Source organism: Jaculus jaculus, chromosome 8 (genome assembly GCF_020740685.1).
Source record: "Jaculus jaculus isolate mJacJac1 chromosome 8, mJacJac1.mat.Y.cur, whole genome shotgun sequence".
NCBI lineage: Eukaryota > Metazoa > Chordata > Mammalia > Rodentia > Dipodidae > Jaculus > Jaculus jaculus.
In genome coordinates, this window is record NC_059109.1 from 133,145,810 (window position 1) to 133,167,669 (window position 21,860).

The 21,860-nt window shown below is 44.8% G+C and overlaps 1 protein-coding gene across 2 annotated transcripts in view; it reads left to right on the forward strand.

Moving 5' to 3' along the window:
* Nucleotides 1-228: 228 nt before the first annotated feature.
* Nucleotides 229-21,860, forward strand: part of Dok5 (docking protein 5) — a 145,036-nt gene continuing 123,404 nt past the window's right edge. The window contains exon 1 of one of the 2 annotated variants that reach the window (XM_045157724.1): nt 229-585. In XM_045157724.1, coding sequence (XP_045013659.1) covers nt 520-585 — 66 coding nt within the window. In that variant the 5' untranslated portion in view covers nt 229-519. The remainder of the gene's footprint in view (nt 586-21,860) is intronic. The other variant, XM_004663848.2, reaches the window with a different exon arrangement.

A 21,860-nucleotide genomic window follows, 5' to 3' on the forward strand; every position in this document is an offset into this window, starting at 1 on the left:
CTGAGACGCTGTGGAGGGAGTGTCGCCTTGGCGGGTGTGAGACGACGCTGGCCTCTGGGTGGGAGGGGGGCGCGATCAGAGAAACTGAGGGTCCTGGGAGGGGAGGCGCGTGGCTCCTCCTCCTCCTCGCCCCTCCTCGCCTCTTTCTCCTTCCCTTCCTTCTCCTCCTCCTCCTCCTCCTCCTTCTGGGCCCGCCGCCCCTCCTCCGCCCGGCGGGCTGGGGCCGAGTCAGCTGACTCCAGCCTCGCCTCCCCGCCGCGCTCCCCCAAAGTGGCTGCGCGCCGGCCGCCCACTTTCCAGGGTTCCGGGGACCGAGAAAGTGATGTGAGCCTCCAGACGTCGGGACTCGCCCGCGTCGCCTCGTGAACTTTCTTCCCCACCCCCGTCTCCCCCCGCACCCCCCTTCCCACCCAATCTCCCCACCTCCGACCCCACGCTTTCCACGCTCAGTCGTGACTGACCCGGTCCCCACTCTTGGGGCTCGCGCGCTGGAAGGAGCGGGGTCACCGGCTGTCTGGGATGGCATCCAATTTTAATGACATAGTCAAGCAAGGGTACGTGAGGATCCGGAGCAGACGCCTAGGGGTACGTACGGGTGCTGGGTCCCTGCCTTTCCCCGGCGCGGGCGCGCGGTCCGTGGTCCGTATCCATCCTCCGCGCCAGCATCCCCGGGAGGAGGACCGTGGCGCCCTGGCTGCGCGCCGGGGGGCTGCGCGGGGCTCTCGCAGCCCGCACCCCGGGCTCCAGGCGCCGGGGCCAGCGTCCAGGGTGTAGCAGAGCTATCTTTATCGCTCGGGTCACTTGGCTTTCTGATGGTGGCCACCGGAGCCCGTGGACTCCCGAATAAATATTTCCCGGTAGCTAGGGGAGTTCTACCCGAGGAGCCGGGCGAGGCGCTGAGCGTGCCGGATCTCCCCCGCGCCCCCCGCGCCCCCCGCGTCCCAATCGCCGCTCACTTAACTTTTCCCCTGGCGGGGGTCAAGGCCAAGGAAGAGGGCCGACGCTCTTGGGGGTAACAAGGTCAGCGACTTTTTGACCTCAGGGGCACCCCGCCGGTATCTTAGGTGCTGGCAGAGGAACCAGGGGCTGGCCTTGGGCAGGACCGACTCCGGATGGACAGACAGGCAGATCTGTTGTTCTCCCTCCTCCTTAGCCTGGGCGGTGGATTTCCGTTGTTGGAATCCGCACTGGAGCCCGGCTGGAAGACCGTTCGTAGTGGAACGCGATCCTGACGTAGAGCGAGTGCCATCTAAATACGACCCAAAGGAAAGAATGAATGAATCCAGGCTCCCGGGGAGGGGTGCTGACACAGGATGGCTCCTTTCCTAAAATACCCTCGCTCTCTCTTGCTCGGTTGGTTTGGGGGGGCAGTTCAGGAAAGAACCGTCCTGTGTTGGGGTTTGAGCAATGATACCGTCTTTGGGAGGGAGCGAGTATTGGAATGATGTATACACACACATATATATTTACATACATAAGTGCATTACACATGTATGCATATTAATTTCAAGGTTATGTGTCCAATGTTGATGATGCTTTAGATGAAGGTTTGCATCTGGGTGACCACTGTAGGGCTGAGAAGAAAGTTTACTCAAGAGTCTGAAATAATAATGTCACCCATGGTGGAGAATGACGCCACTAGGGAGAGTGATACTTTGAGTGCCTTTCTCTACACATGTCATCTGCCACTTTTCTTTTACTTGGTCTTTGGATTTTGTTTTACTTATTTATTTATTTTAATGTGCCAGATAATTTTACTGAAAATAGCAACAACAACAGCAAAAACAAAACAAAACAAAAAACAATAGCAAATCTAGGTAGAGAGCACTCTGGTAGGCTGGGAAAAAAAAAAACAAAAAAAAAAACCTTGCTTATCATGAAAACTCTCGCCTGCTTCTTTGGCCATTTTTCTTTCTTTTTCTTTCTGGCTGCTGGGCTGGAACATTATTCCCGTTGTCTTTGTGGACGTTCCAGATATGCCATCCAGGAGAACGTGACAGCAGTAACCAATCCCTACTTGATTGAAGTTTCACGGATTCTTGTTTCTGCTGTGCAGACATTCTTATGAGCAAGAATAATCATCATTGAGGCCCTTAGCCAAGTGACTCCTATGTATAGGGCAAAAATTAAAATGAACTTTGGATTTCTGATAACCTGGTGGGCTGGCCAAGTGTTTCAATTTTAAAGGGCACATTAAAAAAACTTCATTCTAGCTGGGTGTGGTGGCACACGCCTTTAATCCCAGGACTCAGGAGGCAGAGGTAGGAGGATTGCTGTGAGTTTGAGGCCACCCTGAGACTACATAGTGAACTCCAGGTCAGCCTTGAGCTAGAGTGAGACCCTGCCTTCAAAAACCAGAAAAAATAAAAAAATAAAAAAAAATACTCCAGCCTGTCAGTGGAGGTAATAGACATTCATTCTCTGCTAGAGAGCATTCCAACAGAAAGAGAACATGCATTATTAATGCACAAAATATGAATTGTTCATGAGGATCAGAGTTTATGACACAAGGCTAATTATCTGAGAAACTGGTTACTGTCACTTTTAAGTTTATGGTCATTGAAATTACTTTTTCTATATTATTATAATTGATGTAATATGGTTTTTGTATGTGTTTGCCAGTATTTATGGACAGAAGCAGAGGGAGAGGAAATATAATTTAGCTGCATTTTGTTGTATATTTTGCAGTTGTTGGATAGTGAATAGTATAGTTTCTCAAGATGTATTCATCTTTTCTTTGATATAGATGTAAATAGTCATTGAATTATGGTTATTACTCATGGAGAGAAAAGGTTAAAATATGATCAAATAACTCTAGTCTTACTTGTTGGCCTTGGTTATCAATAGCCAATCTTTTCAAGATGTTCTTATGCTATAATTTGCAAGGAAGGCTGATTACATTGTCACCAAAACACAGTGCTATCTGAATCTCTGGTGGAGGCCTCCAGCAATGGCAAGGGGTGCTTTGGGGAAGTGGCAGAGGGACCCTGTGTCCAAGTCAGGAATGCTGGTGGTGTTAATCTAGGCTGCATATAGCCTGGACCAGTGTGAAACATGTGTATTCTGGGCACTGTGCAAGTCTCAGAGAGAGGTAGGGTCCAGAGTAGGCATGTGACCAGTGCACGTGGCCGTTGACATGCACAGGCAGCTAGACAGAGTCTGAATGCATGGCGTGGCAGCTTGCAACCCTCCTTAGGAACCAGAATGATATTGGTTTTACTAATGGAACCTAGATGTGTATCTGTGGATTATAGTCATGTTTGGGGAAAGTTTATAATTAAACAAGGAAAGTGCATGTCATGGTGAGCAGCTGTCATGTCTAGGAATGCTCCACAGGTTGGGAAAAGGAGGAAATAGGAACAAGTTCTGTCTGTGAGACCTTTGACCTTTCTTGGCTTTTTTTTTTTTTTAAGTCTATATGGAGAAAGCTATTTAAAGATGTTCTTGCGAGCGTTCAATGAGAAACTATCTGTCAACATGCCACAAAAGTATAGAGCATTGATTCTTTGCACCCTTGGGTAGCCCTGCTGGTAGAGCCGAGAACTGGAGACTGACCAGAACACTGATCCTTATTATCTTGAGTACAGCCAAGCATGAACTGGGATGGGTGGATGGGTATAAAGGCTATTGATCTGTCTATCTGGAAGTGTCCAAAGGTATTGTTTATTATTGTTATTATTCAAATTAATTTTAACGACCGCATAAAAACATAAATATGTACATGTTTTAGAAGCATGGTGTGCTTTAATACATATATGGATGTCCTAATCTTTACATCATGGTAAACATATCTCTCCTCAAATATTCAACACTTTTTTGTAATGAAAACATTTCAAAAAGAACAAATGTTTATGCAGCCCTAGATTTTTCTCATTTGGATGAGTTTATTTCTTTTACAAAAAATACACACACATGCACGTGCATGTACACGTACACACACACACATACACACACGCCTATTAAGATTACGTGACAGATCAACAGGACAGTAGCAAGCAGACAAGAACTGAACCACTCATGTGCTTAATGGGGCAGTGGACATCCCGAGATCATCTCCACTCTAACAGGCCTCAGACACAGGGTCACCTTTAGTTGTGGTTCTAAACTCTAGTATCAGCCATTAAATACATATAAAGTCATTCTTTAAACACTCCAAAGCTTGATGAGATTCAGCTCATGTAATGCAGAGGTTCCGATGCCTGCACATGTGCATTCCCCAGCATATGCGGCCCCGGCTCACCGAGTCTCCAGCCGTGCTCTGAGTATAGTCTTTGTTCAGAAATGTTAGTTGTTACTGTCTGGGGAGCTGATGGGGATCAGCTATCTATCGTTATCCAATTCTCAAGAGACACCAGATATTTCTCCTTAGATGAGTGGCAAAATAGATACGATTTGTGCGCCATGAACCTGCTGAATGTGTTCTTTAGATGGAGTGATCAACATTTTCACGTGGGTTTTTTTCTTTGCAGTGGAGAGAATTTTCCTAACAGAGATGTCTCTGGCTGGTCCACAATGCGCCCCTCAGAGATTAAACTCAGACCCATTTCCTTTATCTACACATAGTTCCTCCATAGCGTGGCTTTAAATAACCCTTCTCCGCTCTTGTCTGCCAAACACTGACCAGCATGGACCACTTGAACTCCACTCTGGCCAATTCTTAAGTCTGCCTACATCTCCACTGGGACATCTAAGGCATTTCAGACTTATTGCGTTCAAGCTTTGATGGTTTTATCCATACTTGATTCTACTGGAGTCATGTTCATCTTGGCCCCCAGACAGCATTTTGTTGGTCCAGACGAAAACCAATCATAAGGTAGCTGTCAACGAGACCTTGGCATCTCGTCTCGTGTCCTCTTATCTTACCTCTTTGGCCAGTCCATCGAGACTGTGTAAGCTCAGTCTTTAAGATATGTCTAGGATATGACCGTCTTCCAGTATGCACGGCTACTACCCTGGTTCACCGCCCACCCGCGTAATGTCGCAGTCACACCCCAGCGTGTCTCTGCCTGAGCTGCCATTCCTTCTCATTCAGGGTCCGTGGCCTGACTGCTGAGACCTCCAAGGAGCAGGCTCACTGAACATCTCTCTCTTATCTCTTTTACTCTTCTCTTCCTTTCATCTTCCTTCTCCTACCTTCCCCTCCCCTTTTCCCTCCTCTTTCTTCTTTCTTCCTCCTCTTTCCTCCATCCACATCTTTCTTCTCGTTTGTCTCTGTCTCTCTCCACCTGGACCATTTCTGTCTTTTCCTCAGCTCCCACCCTTACAGTGAGGCCCTCTTGTCCCCCATACACCCTCTTTATTTATTCTTCCCCTATATAACTAGACATTTTTCTTCCTAGTGTTTTATTACCATGCACATATAGTTGTCTGCTGATTGCCTGTGCTCCCCCGGGAACCTGTGCATATCCATGGGATTTTACCCTTACTTCATTGTAGTCGTGTTCCAGGGCTTAGAACAGCGTCTGGCGTGGGGTGGACACTTGCTGGAGACTAGTGGAGAGAGTGAATGCAAGAAGCCCCCCCCCCCCCCCCCCGCCATAGGCTGTGATATAAGGTTGCATTGAAATACCAACCAATGCCTGAGGCTTCTCAGGAGCTTTAAAAATACTCATCAGCTTCAGCCTTCTGTAAAAATAGAGAAGCTGTTAATACCAACTAACACGTGGTCGTCATAAAGGCTCCGCACCGTGCTCGACACAGTGACCCCCCCCCCTTCATGTTTATGACTGCTCTGCGCTCATTCCTACTGTCAGAGTGGCCGGATAATGACGCTGGGGTGGTGATTGTTCTCACAGCTTCTACTGCCTCCACCATTGTCCTCGAAGAAAGTGGTGTCTGGTTAGCAGGACAAGCGCGCTTCCTGCGCTGGCCCAGACGCTGCTTAGTGCCCGTGCGTTTGTCTTTGCAAAGTCTTCGCGTTCCCGACGTAAATGGTAACTGATACCTGAGAGGAGGGGCTCCTCTCCCTGCATCTTCAGCTTGACCAAACTCACTGCTCTAGGGAACATTTCTCTTCATTTAGGGTTCTTTCTCCTGGGTGACAGCTGATGTGAGAAGTGGTCAGCTAATGGCCAGATTTCAGGGAGAAATAAATCCTAAGTCCGTCCTTTTGCTGTTTCCCTTTTTCCTAGTATGTCTGAGAGGATTTTGCTGACGTTCAATGAGGGTTTTCGGATTTTGACACGTTTGCTATGATGCCCTGACTGCTACCAGTCACTTCTCCAGCTCTCTTGCTGCTGTGACCAAACGCTGACGGGAGCGGCGGCTCGATCCATTGTGGAGGGGACGCGTGGTGGCTACAATGGCTCAGCTGTGGCCGCAGGAGCACGCAGGGCCAGCTCTCCTGTGCTGCTGACCAGGAGGCAAAGAGTTCATGCGGGAACCCTGGCTGGGCTAGAAACCTCAAATCCCAGAGGTTCCACAGCCTTTCACAAACAGTGCCACCAGTTGGGGACCATTATTCAAACACAGGAGCATTTCATATTCCAACTACAATCCCTGACACAACCATCATCATAATGAAAATGGTGTAGGAATAGAATAGGGTCATAGGGCAGTGGACTGGCTGGCCACATAGAATGTACGATCGCATACAGGTCAAGATATCTGAGCGCATTTAGCTCAGCTTCCCTAACATGGTTTCTATGTCAAGAACTTTCCAGCTATTCTCTCAGTCCTTGGGAATGATAAGATTAGTTGTACATGAAGTCAGCTTTTAATCATCAGCCTCACAGTTAATTTAGGAAGTGAATGGATAATTGCATGGCCTTGTATGCAGAGGAAAACCAAATTACTGATACGATAGAATCCCTCCCATCTGCCAGTTTGTTTCTCAGTAGAAGAATAGAAGTATTTATTCTTAAGCAACCTTGTAACTGTTGTGAGGACTCATTTATCATTAGTATTGTGTGTGTGCTGTGGCATGTGTGGTGTGGAAACGTCAGGTGTGCCCCATCATTGCTCATCCCTGTTTCCTTGAGATGGAGTCACTCACTGTTTCCAGAACTTGCTATGGTCATGAGCCCCAGGGATTCCCTGCTCTCTGCTCCCCACAGGCCTGTGCTTACAGACATACCTGGCCATGCCCAGCTGTTTACATGGGTGCTGGGGAATCAAACTCAGGCAGTCGCTGAGAGCCCTTTCAGGTCCTCATTCTTGTGTTGGGAGCGTCCCTTACCCGCTGAGTTAGGCTCTCTCTCCAGCCCTATCTTTGGTATTTTAAGAATTTGGCTTTCGTTTGTGATGCATTTGCAATCAGCATTTTATTGTTCACCAGATGTTCACTGAGTGACTACTTGAGACAGATGCCCTCACTGTCTTCAAAAAAAAAAGGCTAATTTTGGTCCGCTGTTGTCAACAAGAGGTTAATATTTTTATAGCAGTTTGGTCAACTGCTGTGAATTAATAGATTAACTCTAGATCAGCTCTTCATGATCACAGATACCTAGAGCTGTCTCCTTCTATGTTTATGGAATGAGGAAGGTTGCACTTGGTTCTCCTCTTACTCTGGGAACTTAGTCTCTGTTCAGTAAAATGAATCCTTCGGAGATTCTAAGCTGGGAAGAGATTGTCTTTCTCCTCAGCCCCCGTTCCTGTGAAATTCAAAATAAAGTTGTGAGTTTTGAAATGCCATGAGTTATATGTGAATGTGGGAATTAAAATAACGCCTTTCTTACAATCTTTCTGGAATGCAGATGGCTGGCTTTGGAGTAAGGAGTTGGAAGCTGACTTTTTTTTTTTTTTTTTTAAATTTCGGAACAGCTGGAGGCTCTCCTGTCTCACTAGAGTTCTGAGCCTTCTCACATATGTGCATGTTGCGTTCTACAGTGGAGCTCTCTACCACCCTGCAGGGTCAGGACAGGACAGGACAGGACAGGACAGGACAGGACAGGACAGCAGCCTCTTGGGAGATGGCTGAGCTGCAACTGTGTCAAGTTCTTATAGAGATTTGACCCTTCCTGTCCTACATTCACACCCCCTTTCCACAAAATTAAGAATCACCATCTTTTTTAAAAAAAAAAGATTTGTTTTTATTATTTATTTATTTATTTATTAGAGACAGAGAGAAGGGGGAGAGAGAGAAATGGCATGCTGGGGCCTTTATTCACTGCAAACAAACTCCAGAAGCATGCACCAACACGTGCATCTGGCTTATGTGGGACCTGGAGAATCGAACATGGGTCTTTAGGCTTTTTAGGCATGCGCCTTAACCGCTAAGCCATCTCTCCAGCCCAAGAATCACCTCCTTATTCAGTTTTAAGTTTAACTTCTGATTTTTAGATAAGTGTTCATTGGTAAGTATGTTTAGAGAGTTACATGGAGAGAGAGCTATCCCATGATTTCTACTGTCTCCCTCAGTGATAAACATTTTTGTTTCTAACACAGGGTTACAACCAGACAACCAGAGCACGACATTGATATAGGTTAAACATGGAACATTTCCCTCCCTGAAGACTGCTTCGTAGTGCTATAGTGTTCTTTTATTTTAACCTGTGTGAGTGTGCACGCATGCGTGTGAAGGTCAGAGGATAACCTCTAGGTTGCAGTCCTTGTTTTCCACCTTCTTTGAGACAGAGGCTCTCTCATTTTCCACTGTGAACGGAATAGCAGATTAGCTGGCCTGCTAGCTTCAGAATTCCAGTTCTGTCTGTCATTGCTGTGAGTTAGAACTAAGACGCGCGTGCCACGCTGCATCTGGCTTTACATGGGTTTTGGGGACCCAAATTCCAGTGGTCAAGTTTGTGCAGCAAATGTTTTCAACCACTGAACCATCTTCCAGCCCCCAGAGTGGTCTTTGGCTACTGCCCCTGCCCCCAGCACTTCCCCACCGTCCTGGACTCCTGACAGTGCCAACCTGTTTTCCAAGTCAACAATTCTGTCATTTCCAGAGTGGAGCCATACCTATTGTGTCCTTTGATCATTAGTGGGTTTTTACTCAGGATGGCTTCTGAGTCCCCCTACCTTGTGGTGAGGTGCTGAGCACACGCACCTCTCAGTGTCTTTCATCTGTCACCTGTTCAGGGCCAGCTGGGCCAGCTCCAGGTTGGGTCACTGTGAATGAGGGTGATTGAAACGTTCATGTGCATTTGTGTGTGAAGGTCCATTTTCTTACCTCGAGGTAGAGCCTCAGGAGGGCTGCGGCTGGCTTGTGTGGCAGGAAAGCATAACTGAGGGAACATGTATGTATATACTAGAATAGATCATATATAGCATATCTGTAATAAAAGAGCATTTGTTAGATTGGCTAATGTAATGGGTATTGATAGTCCAGGAATGGCTGTCTGCCTGCTCAAGGGGTGTAGAGCCACAAAGCTGGGTGCCTCCACAGTCCCAAACCCTGACTGCAGGCCTGCTCCTGGGGAGGGGCTGGTGTCGAAACCAGGTTGCAAGGCCAGAGAAGGTAGAGCCTTGCTTCCGCAGAGGGAGACAGCAGTGGCGCCAGACCCATGTCTTCAGGAAGCAGGACACAGGCACCAGGGGAGGCCGCTCCTTCCTCGGCCCGCCAGTTGAATCGCCACCCCTTTGAGGGTGAGACTGTCTGCCTAGGTTAACCCTCTCTGGAAATACCCCGTGCTGTGTCTCCTAAGTAGTTCTAGGTCATTTCAAGCTAACAAATAAAACCCTCCTTCTTGCCCTTTGACACTCACACCAGCAATGTGTGAGGGACCCGGCTCCTCAGCATCTTTGCCAGGAGTCCGCTGCCGTCCTTATCTCTGATTCTGGCTGTTCCTGAAGGTGTGCAGCCTCCTTTTAGCTGCAATTTGCATTTCCCTAAGGGCAGGTGACGCTGAGCATCTTTTCATGCTCCTATTTGCCATCTGCATGCTATGTCAGCAAAAAAACTGCCTGCCTTGTCTCTGGTCAACTTTGAGTTTGTTACACCTTCGAGAGAGCAATCTCTTTCCATTTATGTGCTTGGCAAATGTTTTCTCCCACTCCATGGCTTATGTTGTTCGTTGTTCATCCTCTAGCATGGTCTTTCATAGGTTTTAAATGTTTTACATTTCATAGGTTTTTAAATGCTTTACATTTAAAAATATTTTATTTTTATTTATTTATTTGAGAGAAAGAAAAAGAAAGAGGGAGATATTGCGAAAGATAGAGAGAGAACGGGTGTGCCAGGGCCTCCAGCCTCTGCAGTCGAACTCCAGATGCTTGCACCCCATTATGCATCTGCCTTACATAGGTCCTGGGGAATTGACCCTGGGTCCTTTGGCTTTACTGGCAAGCCCCTTAACCACTAAGCCATTTCTCTAGTCCTGATGTTTTATTTTTATTTATTTATTTTATTAATTTTTTTGGTTTTTTAAGACAAGGTCTCACTGTAGCCCATGCTGACCTGGAATTAGTCTCAGGGTGGCCTCAAACTCATGGTTATCCTCCTAGTTCTGCCTCCCAAGTGCTGGGACTAAAGGCATGTACCACCATGCCTGGCCTCCTGATGTTTTAAATTTTAAAGCCTTTTTTTAAAACATATTTTATTTTTATTTATTTATTTGAGAGAGAGACAAAGAGAGAGAGGGAGAATGAGCACACCAGGGCCTTCAGCCACTGCAGACGAATTCCAGATGCATGCGCTCCCTTGTGCATCTGGCTTACGTGGGTCCTGGGGAATCAAACCCGGGTCCTTTGGCTTTGCAGGCAAGCTCCTTAACTGCTGATGTAATGTTTTGATGTTTTACATTTAACGATGTCAGGTTTTATCACTTTCCTGCTCTTGTTCATCAGGCTTCTTGTGCTCTCTGTCCTCGTCAAGGTCCCAGAGACGTTTTGTTTTGTCTGAAAACTTTTATAGTGTTATCTTTGACATTTAAACTTACAAATTTGAGTTAATTTCTATGTAAGATGTGAATTTTAGGTCAAGATTCTTTTTTGTGTGCCAGTGGATGCCCAGTTGTTCCAGTGCCATCTGTTACAAAGGCTGTCTAATGCTTCGAGCCTCTCTATGAGTCCGTTCTGAATCTACTGCCCTGTTTCTATGTACGTATAGACATGTATCTATACATGTCTATATGTGAAGCTATACAGTAAGTCTTGAACATAGTATAAAAAGTTCCTTCTCATTTATTCTTTTTTCAAAATATATTTAGCTATTTTGATTCCTTTGCCCCTCAGTATAAGTATTGATTCATGTAGCTAGTTATTTTTTTGCATTGCATGTGTATGTGTTTGATGTGCATGCATGTGTTTTTGTACGTTTGTGTGTGTGTGTGCACTTGTGCACATGGAGACCAGAGACATCTTTCTCTATTGCTTCTCCGCCTTATTTTTAGGAGTCAGAGCCTGTCATTGATGGGACTTGCCTATTCAGCTAGCCTAGCAAGCCAGAATGCCCTTGGGGTCCTCTTGCTTTTGCTTCCCTAGGGCTGAGGTTACAGGGACACATCACCCCAGCAAGCATCTTATGTGGGTGCTGGGATCTCAACTCAGGTCTTTCTCATACCTGCGTGGCAAGTGCTTTCCCCTCTGAGTCATCTCTCCAGCCCTGTCTTTCAGAGTAAATTTCAAAGTCATGTTATTTACAAATACCAGACTGCTTATTGGGAACACTGACTGCTTTTTTATGGTATATATTACAACATTATCATGATATAATATCATGATTTGAATTATTTTGTATTATTTATTTATTTGTTGGTTTTTTTGAGGGGTAGGGTTTCACTGCAGCTCATGCTGACATGGAATTCACTCTGTAGTCTCAGGGTGGCCTCGAACTCACAGCAATCCTCCTACCTCTGCCTCCCGAGTGTTGGGATTAAAAGTGTGTGCCACCATGCCCAGCTGTATTAGTTATTTTTAAAAATATTTTTATTTTTTTGTTTGCAAGGACAGAGAGAGAGAGGAAGAATGAGCATGCCAGGGCCTTCAGCCATTGCATGGGAACTCCAGATGCATATGCCACTTTGTACATGTGGCTTTACATGGATACTGGGAATCAAACTCCAATCGTTAGGCTTTGAAGCCATCTTTCCAGCCCCTAGGTGTTTTTTTTTTTTTTTCCAGTGAAAATAGCACAAATTTGTGATTCAGATTTTAGTTTGAATTTCAACTTGGCCACGTGTGGGTTCTGGGACAACTGTTGACGTTCACTTTCATTTCCACAGATACAAAGATAGGATAAAAATAAAAGTCTCACCAAGTAACAGTCTGCATAGCTCGGTCCCATGTCTGGCTCATAGTGATGCTCAGTTAGTCCCTACTCATTTCACTGACTTTAATTTCTTATTGGAAGAGAGAAAGATGTGTTTTCTGAGCACTGTCTGTAAGAACCTTGACCTGGTTTAAATAAATTCACTCATTTCCCCACAGAAAAGCATGACCTTGAGAGTGTAAACTAGGAAGTTTTCTTGCTGTTGATTTAAATGGTGTGTGTGTGTGTGTGTGTGTGTGTGTGTGTGTGTGAGATAACACTAGGTTTATTTAGGAACCGTGAATGAAATGTCGCAATGGAGACCTTCGGTTCACTGCACTCCTCCCCTACCTTTGTAGACAACTCCACCGTGCCTTTCCCACCACGTGTGTGATCGGGACCCTGGGCCCCATCTTCCGGGTGTCACAGCATGCCCCCCACATCAAGGGCTGAGAGTGCACAGTGACCTGAGAGACCTACAGACACAGAGGGGGGACACCTGCTGAAGTTTGTACGTTCTTGTGCCCCAGATCGGGGAATGGTACCCGACATGCTTTCAGGTAGTGCAAGTAGAGAAAGTGTATGAAGAAAGAGGAAGAGGCTCCTAAGCTGGAAGAAGACGTTTTCAAAGGGCTGAGCCAAGGGTCTCGCGGCCCTGCGCAAGTCAGGTCCACAGCACCCGCCTCTCCTGCATTTGTGTAAATCCTGTCGCACGGAACCAGCACTGGGGAGGTTTCCTGTCTTCTGCTGTCACCCGTGTTCACATGTTGATCAGGATGTCACCCTCTCCAAGTCCCTCTTCTGCCACAGAAACTTTGTGTTGACGTGACTTTAGGCAGAATTTAAACTATTTCTCAAGTCTTGAGAGCAGACAGCTTTCTTGAGGGGCATTTTCCTCTCCGGGTGATTGGCATGGCCATTTGGATTGACTGTTAGGGAAAGGAAAGTAATCCATCATCGTTTTGAGTCAGAGAGCCTCCAGATAGATAGGAACCTCCTAAGGCTTGGGCAGTCACTATTAATGACCTTCCCGGCAGTTCAGAATGTCATGTCTCCACTCAGAGCGAGAGGTGTGGCTCCTCTCCCATTCCCTTGACCTGTAAGCAGAGTCCAGATTGGTTGTGGACTTATAGGGTGCTGCTTTCAAGGGATCTCCCACCTTTATGACCCTCAAGCCTTCTATTAACCTGATGAGCTACCTACAGTTATTTCTGTAAAATGGAAAGCCAATAGCTTATTGTATTTATTATGTTGTTACAACAGTCCAATGTGCTCACTAGATTCATTTATTGAATGAAAGAAAATAGTTTGTTCCATCGACTCACACAAGGTAAATAATCAGTATCAGCCATGTTTTCTCTGGGAGAAATTAATCACAAACTAAACATTAAATGAGATTTGTATGCATATTACTTGACATTTTCTTTCATTTTGAATTCTTTTAAAAATATTTATTTGCAAGCAGAAAGAGAGATAGAGATAAATAGATAGATAGATAGATACAGAGAGTGGGGGGGGGAATGGGCATGCCAGGCAGCCACTGCAAACAAACTTCAGTTGCATGTGCCACTTTGTGCATCTGGCTTTCTATGGGTTCTAGGGAATCAAACCTGAGTTGTTAGGCTTTTCAGGCAAGCGCCATCTCTCCATCAGAGATTTTCTTTCTTAAAGGGCCTGATAATAGCTTTTCCCCCTGAGTACCTATTACACTTTCATAACAAGGATTCTGGATGTTTGTTGCAGCCTGAGGAGGAAGATGCTTTCCTTTGTGGATTTAATTCCACTTTCATTTTGAAAGGACACGTCACTATTCAGTCACGGTGATGAGACCATTCAATTGTTTTTCTTCCTCATAACTGTGGATACATTGAGTGACTGCGAACTTCTGAGAACTGACTGCATACGAGATAAGAAGATGGAGTTAGAGTTATGCTGACCAGCCAATGCTTTGAGGTTGATGAAAGATTTAGAAGGCCATTCCCCAAGCTGCTGGCCTACCTCTTAACTAAATTGGCCATTCTACACATAGGATTGAAGGAGTTCTTGTATCATACAGGAATACATTTCTGAAGTTAATTTTATACAGAGAGATATACACAGGATGAAGTACGTGTGAGGAGATTGGATATTTTATTGGCCTTAATTTTGAGTTTAATTTTCAGATATTTCATATGAAGATGAAAAAAATATTTTACTGAACTAATTGCTCTAATGTTAACTCAAAGAACAGGTCAACTTCCTGCAAGTAAAGGTCATACATTTCTGGGAATTATAATCTTGATTTTAGATAGACATTGGGTATATGTGAATTTAGAAATAGCAATTTCTCATTTTATCTTCCAACTGTTCATGCTGAGAATGGCATTGGCATAGTTAAAGAAAAGACAGAGAATGTGAGAATTATTTTTAAAGTCTCATTACTCGTTCACCTAGAGAGAGATGCAGGAAAGAATATGTTAGATTTAAGGGAGAATATGTAAAATGAATTATGGGTCAAAACTTAGAAATCAAAGAAAAGAGAAAAACACTGGCACACATTGACATACGTAGTTCAGAGAAATTTTGTACTAAATGCTTCGATTTCTGTATTGAATACATGAGGAGACTTGAGGCTAAGTGGGATGACCTGACTTCTGCTCTCATCTCTTAGAAGCCATAATTATAAGCTATAAAGTATATAACCTTGGACCAGGGGCATATATCTCCATGACAGTGGCATATCTTAATATGCCACTGATTCACTGTCATTTTGAATATGATATTGACTTCTCATGCTGGAGAAGTAAAATGGTGGAATGTCTTGAAATCTAAATGAAAGTGTTGATGGGGATCATTCCATAGCCTGTAGGTTATACTGCAGACAGATTCTCTAGTAAGGGGTCCTGGCTGGTTGTTAACCTGCGTTCCTGAGCCAACCACACCATCAGGAGTTGAATGGGGCCTGCGTGAGTAATGAGTCAAAACCACAAACCAAGATGGGAAGAAATTGCCTCAGGATTTCGCTAGGCCAGAGTTGTTCATTTAAAATGCTCATATAAATAGTCCTGCGTTTGGCAATGATTACTTCACTTCTGAATCTCTATCTCCAAATTCCTATAATTAAAGAATGCAGTCTCACAATTAAGGTGCTCATAAAAAGCACTTCTGCAAGAAAATATTTCATACTGCATCATGTGCTAAGAACAGAAAATCATTTTTCAAAGTCTTAGAAAATGAAATTCCAAGATCAAGAAACTGGCTGGTTTGGTGTTTGGAGTGGGTCTTCTCCACTTTCAAGATGGTGCCTCTGGAGAGAAGGGATGTGATGCTGTCACGTAGTGGACGACAGAAGGGCCAAAAAGGGCAAAAGGGGTCTATCTGGTCTCCTTCGGTACTTTAATAATGGATTGAGAGGGATGAAGACTCTCTTGGCTCTGGATGGGCTTCGGCCTGCCCAAGCCAGAGGCTCTCAAGTTTTTATGACTATCAAACAATTGATAACTGTAGACATGCAGAAGGGTAAGTTATGAAGGATTTATTTTAATTGAGAATAAAAGCAGAAACGCTTCCAAGTTGAGAGAATCCCTTCCTATCCAGCTGGGGAAGAGTCTCCTGAGAGAAAGTTCCTGGAAAATTTGCATCAGGTCCTCTTACAACCTTAGAGATGTCAATTGGGCATCCAGTGGAGATGAACTTCTTTTTCCATGTTCAGATATGTATAAAGAACCTTGATTGGTTGGAAGGCCAGGGAGGCAAGCACAGACTCAGAAAGTTCCCCACCTGAACAAACTGGGGCGGGGGGGGGGGGGGGGGGGGGGGCGGGGCAGGGAAGCTGTGAAATATTTAAGGAGGAATTTCCAGGAAGCTGCTCTTATGGCCATCTTGAATCTGAATGGAGTTTCCCTCTTGTCTCCCAGGAAAGGGTGGCATCCGTGTTCTGATGGGGCCCTTGTCTCTCACTATCTTTCCCTCACTATCTTGCCTTGCTTTTAATCTCAATTGGTATAATCTGATCAAGGTGAAAGGTTACTCACTGGTGAAGTCTCCCAGGAAAAATAATGAATGGGAGGCTCTATTGTGCTTCAAACCTTAGCTGTCTTGGAGAAAATTTTCCCAGCATATGGCGACGAGAATTCTGGCCCAAATGTGTGACTCTAAGTATGTGTATGGGAGTGAAAACTAATGACAAAATTGGTTTCTGGTGGTGACTATTATATGACAATTACCAAGTACTGTGATTTTTTTGAAGTTGGCATTGGTTGAAGGTGAGGTGATTGGCGTGGTTATTTGGTGTTTTATTTTAAGGCATTTAAAATTGATTTACATTTAATTCTCTGTGTTTGCTTTTGCGCCACACACTCATACCTTCTGAAATGTAGTAAAAATAAATATTATGACCAATGGTTGGGAGGTAAGAATTTTTATAAGCTAATTTTATTTTTAAAACTATTGAAAATCTGTTTTCTGTGTGATAAGAGCATATATCCATACACTGTGTTGTGCAATAACGTCACTGACCTTTCCTTTATGTATCTACTGGGACCTTGGTGGGTGACAGAGCATGCTGGTCCATATGTAAATCGGTCCATCTGTCACTCTCACTGTGGAGTTTCCTCGGCAGGAACCTCAGCATAATTATTATGGCATTGTCAAAAATACTGTACAGCACATCGATGATTAAAATGAAGTTTATTTTTAGTGACATAATTAATGTTGCTTTAATTAAAAACACTGGTAGCTCAAGGTTTCAGCTGCATCTTTCTCATTGTCTTAAATCCGAGCACTAAGCTGTCTCTTTGCATACCATATGAAGTATATCAAGGGAACTATAGCAACTCCACATTGCTAAGGAAGAGAAAGATGGGCGTTGGATTCATGCTCTTGTACTGTTAAATATAGCAACATGGGCGTGAACAAGTATGTGGGTTCTCCTGTATTTTCTCTGTAGAAATTGCATATGAACCTAGTATATGACACAAAATCATTATTCTAGTATACCATCACATTTTTTTTTTTACTAAACATTAAAAATTTCACCTGATCACAAGTGGCACATATGTGAAATGACATATGCAGTCCATGTTTGAAGATACAATCAGTCGTCCACCACCTGGGGCTTCATGAGCATGGGATGGGCTGTCCGGTGCTCACGTAGGTCGCTTCTGAACTGAACGGGTACAGACATGTTTCCTGTCTTGCTCCTTCAGTGATGCGGCATGATTGCTGTTTCCACGGCTTGGCCTTGTAGTGAGCCGTCTGAGTCACTGGGGTGCTCTGCAGTACTAGAGAGGGTGGACACGCCACACCAATTCAGGCAAGTGACCCGAGCATCTATGGGGATGGGTTTCTGTGTGGAGCTCTGGAACCCCCCCCACCCCGTGGAAACAGAGCAATGGCTGTGTGGTGTGGTGTGAACATGTCCACACAGGACCACCTGATCTTTGCAGCCGTGTTGCTTAAGTTCATGTTGACGAGATACATAATGTACTTGACAATTGAAACATTCCGGCCGTGGTGGCGCATGCCTTTAATCCCAGCACCCAGGAGGCACAGGTAGGAGGATCGCTGAGAGTTCGAGGCCACCCTGAGACTCCATAGTGAATTCCAGGTCAGCCTGAGCCAGAGTGAGACCCTACCTTGAAAAACAAAAAAAAAAAAAAAAAAAAAAAAAAGAAAAAAAAGAAAGAAGAAACATTCGCGTTCGTTACTACAGACAACACCCAGCCTATCCAACTTCAGCTGTGCTTTGGATTATTTCCTTGGACCATGTGACTGTGAGGCCAGCCGAGCTTGGACAGCTTCTGTTCCTAGATGCTTAGCTTCCCCCGCCCCCACCTCCACCCCCACCCCGGGACTCTGGCAGTTCCCGTTCTCACCCACACTGTCTGTAGGGATGAAGATGGTGGTGGTGTGCTGCAGATGAAGGCCGTGTCTGTTTGCTGTCATCTAGGCACTAGTTGTGGGTGGCTCAGGAACCCAAACTAAGTGCTAGAGGAAAGCCATCCCCACCGTTCTGTGAGTTTCAGTCTCTAGCATGAACACACACGCACACACACACACACAGAGAGAGAGAGAGAGAGAGAGAGAAAGAGAGAGAGAGAGATTGTGACTTCCATGTTTTCGAGCCTCTGAATTTCATCATAACTTGTGAATGTTAGGAACACATGTTACGGAGGTGCCACCATCCACACGTTAGTTATTGCCACGGGGTGATCCTTGGCAAACACTGAGACTTCATTCCATTCAGAACTGGAGAGAAGACACACACTATTGATTTCTGAATTTTGAGCAGAATTTGGGTGCTTTCTGCAGTTTACTTGTCATGCTTTTCAGTGACGGAGAGCTTTGTGTTTGCTTACCTGACCCTCGGCCAGTTTCCTCCACTGACTAAGCTGGGCATGGGCCTGCGGTGCTCCCGGGAAGTCCTGGGCAGCACACATGCATTTCCGGATCTTTGTGGCATATTCATGTCCTATCACAAACCACATCAACCACCGAGATCAGTCTTGTCAGCATTCCACCACTCACCTGATTGTTCTGCAGTGTAAATATCTGACACACTTAAATCCATGTGCACCTCCCTGCGTGCCGCCGTCCGTTCGTTCACCCAGCACCTCTTCACGGAGTGTGTGCTGCCGAAGACCTGGTTTATGCATCCGGCAGAGAACTGAGAGTCTGAGTAAATCTGTACATAGATCATTGCTCCGTGTTGTTCCTTTGATCTGCACTCATTTCACCAACTACTTTTGTGTTACTATAGCAATACTATTTTTAAAATATTCTTATTTATTAGAGAGTGTGTGAGAGAGACAGAGAAATGGAGGGAGGGAGGGAGGCAGATAGAAAGAATTGCTGCACTAGGGCCTCCAGCCACTGCAAACACACTCCAGATGCATGAGTATTCATCTGGCTTACACGGATGCTGGCGAATTGAGCCTCGGTCCTTAGGCTTCACAGGCAAGTGCCTTAACTGCTAAGCCATCTCTCCATTCCACAATACTATTTAAATAAAGATTTTTACACTCAGTCAGGTACAGTTTACATACCTTTAAGTTTTGGAATTAAAAGTTAAAAAAAATTCCACAACAAAAATTCTTATTTTAGCCATGTGTGGTGGGGCACACCTTTAATCCCATCACTTGGGTGGCTGAGGTAGGTGGATTAAGGCCACCCTGAGACTACAGAATGAATTCCAGGTCAGCCTGCACTAGAGTGAGACCCTACCTCACTACCCGCCCCACAAAAAAAAACAAATCTTATCTTTCGGGCCAGGCGTGGTGGCACATGCCTTTAATCCCAGCATTTGGGAGGCAGAGGTAGGAGAATTGCCTTGTGTTCAATGCCACCCTGAGACTGCATAGTGGATTCCAGGTCAGCCTGGGCTACAGTGAAACCCTACCTCGAAAAACAGACAAACAAAAAAAATTCTCATCTTTCTTCTGTAGCCATGCAGTTCTCTCCAAAAATAACAATTGATGTTCTAGTTGTTGTGCAAGCAATTTACCAGCTATATTTCTGACATATGTCAACATATTCATGCATATAAACATATATGTGTATATTTTACATATATATTATATGTGTCTCCCATTTTCCCACACAAATGCCACATATATGAATATACATCATATGACTGTTTACTTGCCTTTTGCCACTACATTTTGATAATATTCCCTTATTATATCAGACTAAGTCTTTTTATGTAATATTTTGTTTTTACTTATTTATGAGAGAGGAGGAGAGAGAGAGAGAATGAGCATGCCTGGGCCTCTAGCCACTGCAAACTAACTCCAGACATATGCACCACCATTTGCATCTGACTTGCGTGGATTCTAGGGAATTGAACGTGGGTCCTTAGGCTTTACAGGCAAGTACGTTAATGACTAAATAATCTCTTCAGCCCCATTACTTATTTATTTATTTGAGAGAGACACACAAGAGAAAGAGGCAGATAGAGAAAGAGAGAATGGGTGCTCCAGAGCTTCTAACCACTGCAAATGGACTCCAGATGCATGTGCCACCTTGTGCATATGGCTTATGTGGGTCCTGGGGAATCAAACCTGCATCCTTAACCTTCATAGGCAAGCATCTTAACTGCTAAGCCATCTCTCCAGCCTCAGTGTCAGATTTCTTTTTGTCTGCTATTATTCCATTATGTCAAACATTCTATTAATTCAAGTCTTTATGAATATCATCAGGTTTTTGTTCTTACCAATAGTAATGGAATAATGCCTTTGCACATAAAGTTCTTTCTATAGTACCAAATGCTTATTTTAAAATTTTTATTTATTTATTTATTTTGAGAGGGCAAGAGAAAGAGATGGGTAGAGAGGGAGAGAGGATGGGTGCTCCAGAGACTCTAGCCAGTGCAAACAAACTCCAGATGCATGCACCACTCTGTGTGTCTGGCTTCACTAGGGAATCGAACCTGGATCCTTGCTTTGTCTGCAAGCGCCTTAATTGCTAAGCCATCTCTCCAGTCCAAAATGCTTAAAAATTTTGAAGTATGGGATATGGGAAGTACCGTACCATCAAGAGAAACATGAAAGATAAAAAAGTAGCCTTGGTCATGGCTACTCAGGATGGACTGACTGTAAGTGCTCTGATCCCTGCCTCTCACAGGTAATGGACAAATGAAAGGATTGTCCTGAATCACAGCCATCTGCATGTTGTCTACACATTTGGCATCATATCTGTGGGCTAGTTTACTTTTTAAATAATTTATTATTTTCTTTCATTAGCTATCTTTCCTTCAAAGCGATTTACTTTTGTTATGTTGAAAATTTTTTGCAGTACTATTAATGAATAACACATGTCCCTTGCCATAAATAGAAACTGTACTAATTAAGGTTTCATCAGAGAAGCTGAGCCACTTGGAGCTACTTAGTTCAGAAGGGGGTTATTTCTTTCATTGTTGGGGGGTCTCGGCTTACAGAATCTACTTGGTGTCTGATCCAACATCAGACATGAAGGTGGATATTGGCGGAATCAAAGATGAGCTGGAACTTATGACAGTGGGCTGGAAGCATCAGATTCACCAAGCCTCCAGTCTAACGACTCCAGCAACAGAGAGTTCTGCAAGGAGAGAGAGAGAGGAAGAGAGGGAGAGAGAAAATGTCATTAAGGAGTTTAAAGAAACTTGGCTCAGCTTTCTTAGGGGCTGAGAACCTGGCAGGAGTTCAAGCATCTGTAACCGCATGGATGCACCATGCCAAGGAGCACACCAGCCCATCAGACACAGCGAAATCAGCCCTGTGCATCTTCCACGGTGTAGACCATGCATCTGCCTCTCTCCCATCTCCTGTACCTTGTGGTCCATACTAACCCCTCCCAGTACCGGGAAGGCATTTCTTCAGAGCTACCCTGCCTTAACTAAGCTGACATAATGTGAATCCATCACAATAGATAAGTGTGAAGCTAAGTGCAATGAAAGTCAAACACAGTTATTAGATTCTAATTAGATGCATGGCTCAGTGAAGGCACAGAGTCCCAGGCCATTCTAGGTTGAAAGAGAAGACTGGCAAGTTTGAGAAGGATTTGGAAACTGTTATTACCATTTGAATGGAACGTTCTCCTCAGCTCATCAGCAGGATTGGCACTCACTGTGAGATTCCCTGTTGTTACTGCCTCCTGAAGTATAATTTCTTCTGCTGCAGAAGGGCTGGGAGATGGTGAGTGGAGATGGTGGGATTTAAGGGCTGGGAGATGGTGAGTGGAGATGGTGGGATTTAAGGGCTGGGAGATGGTGAGA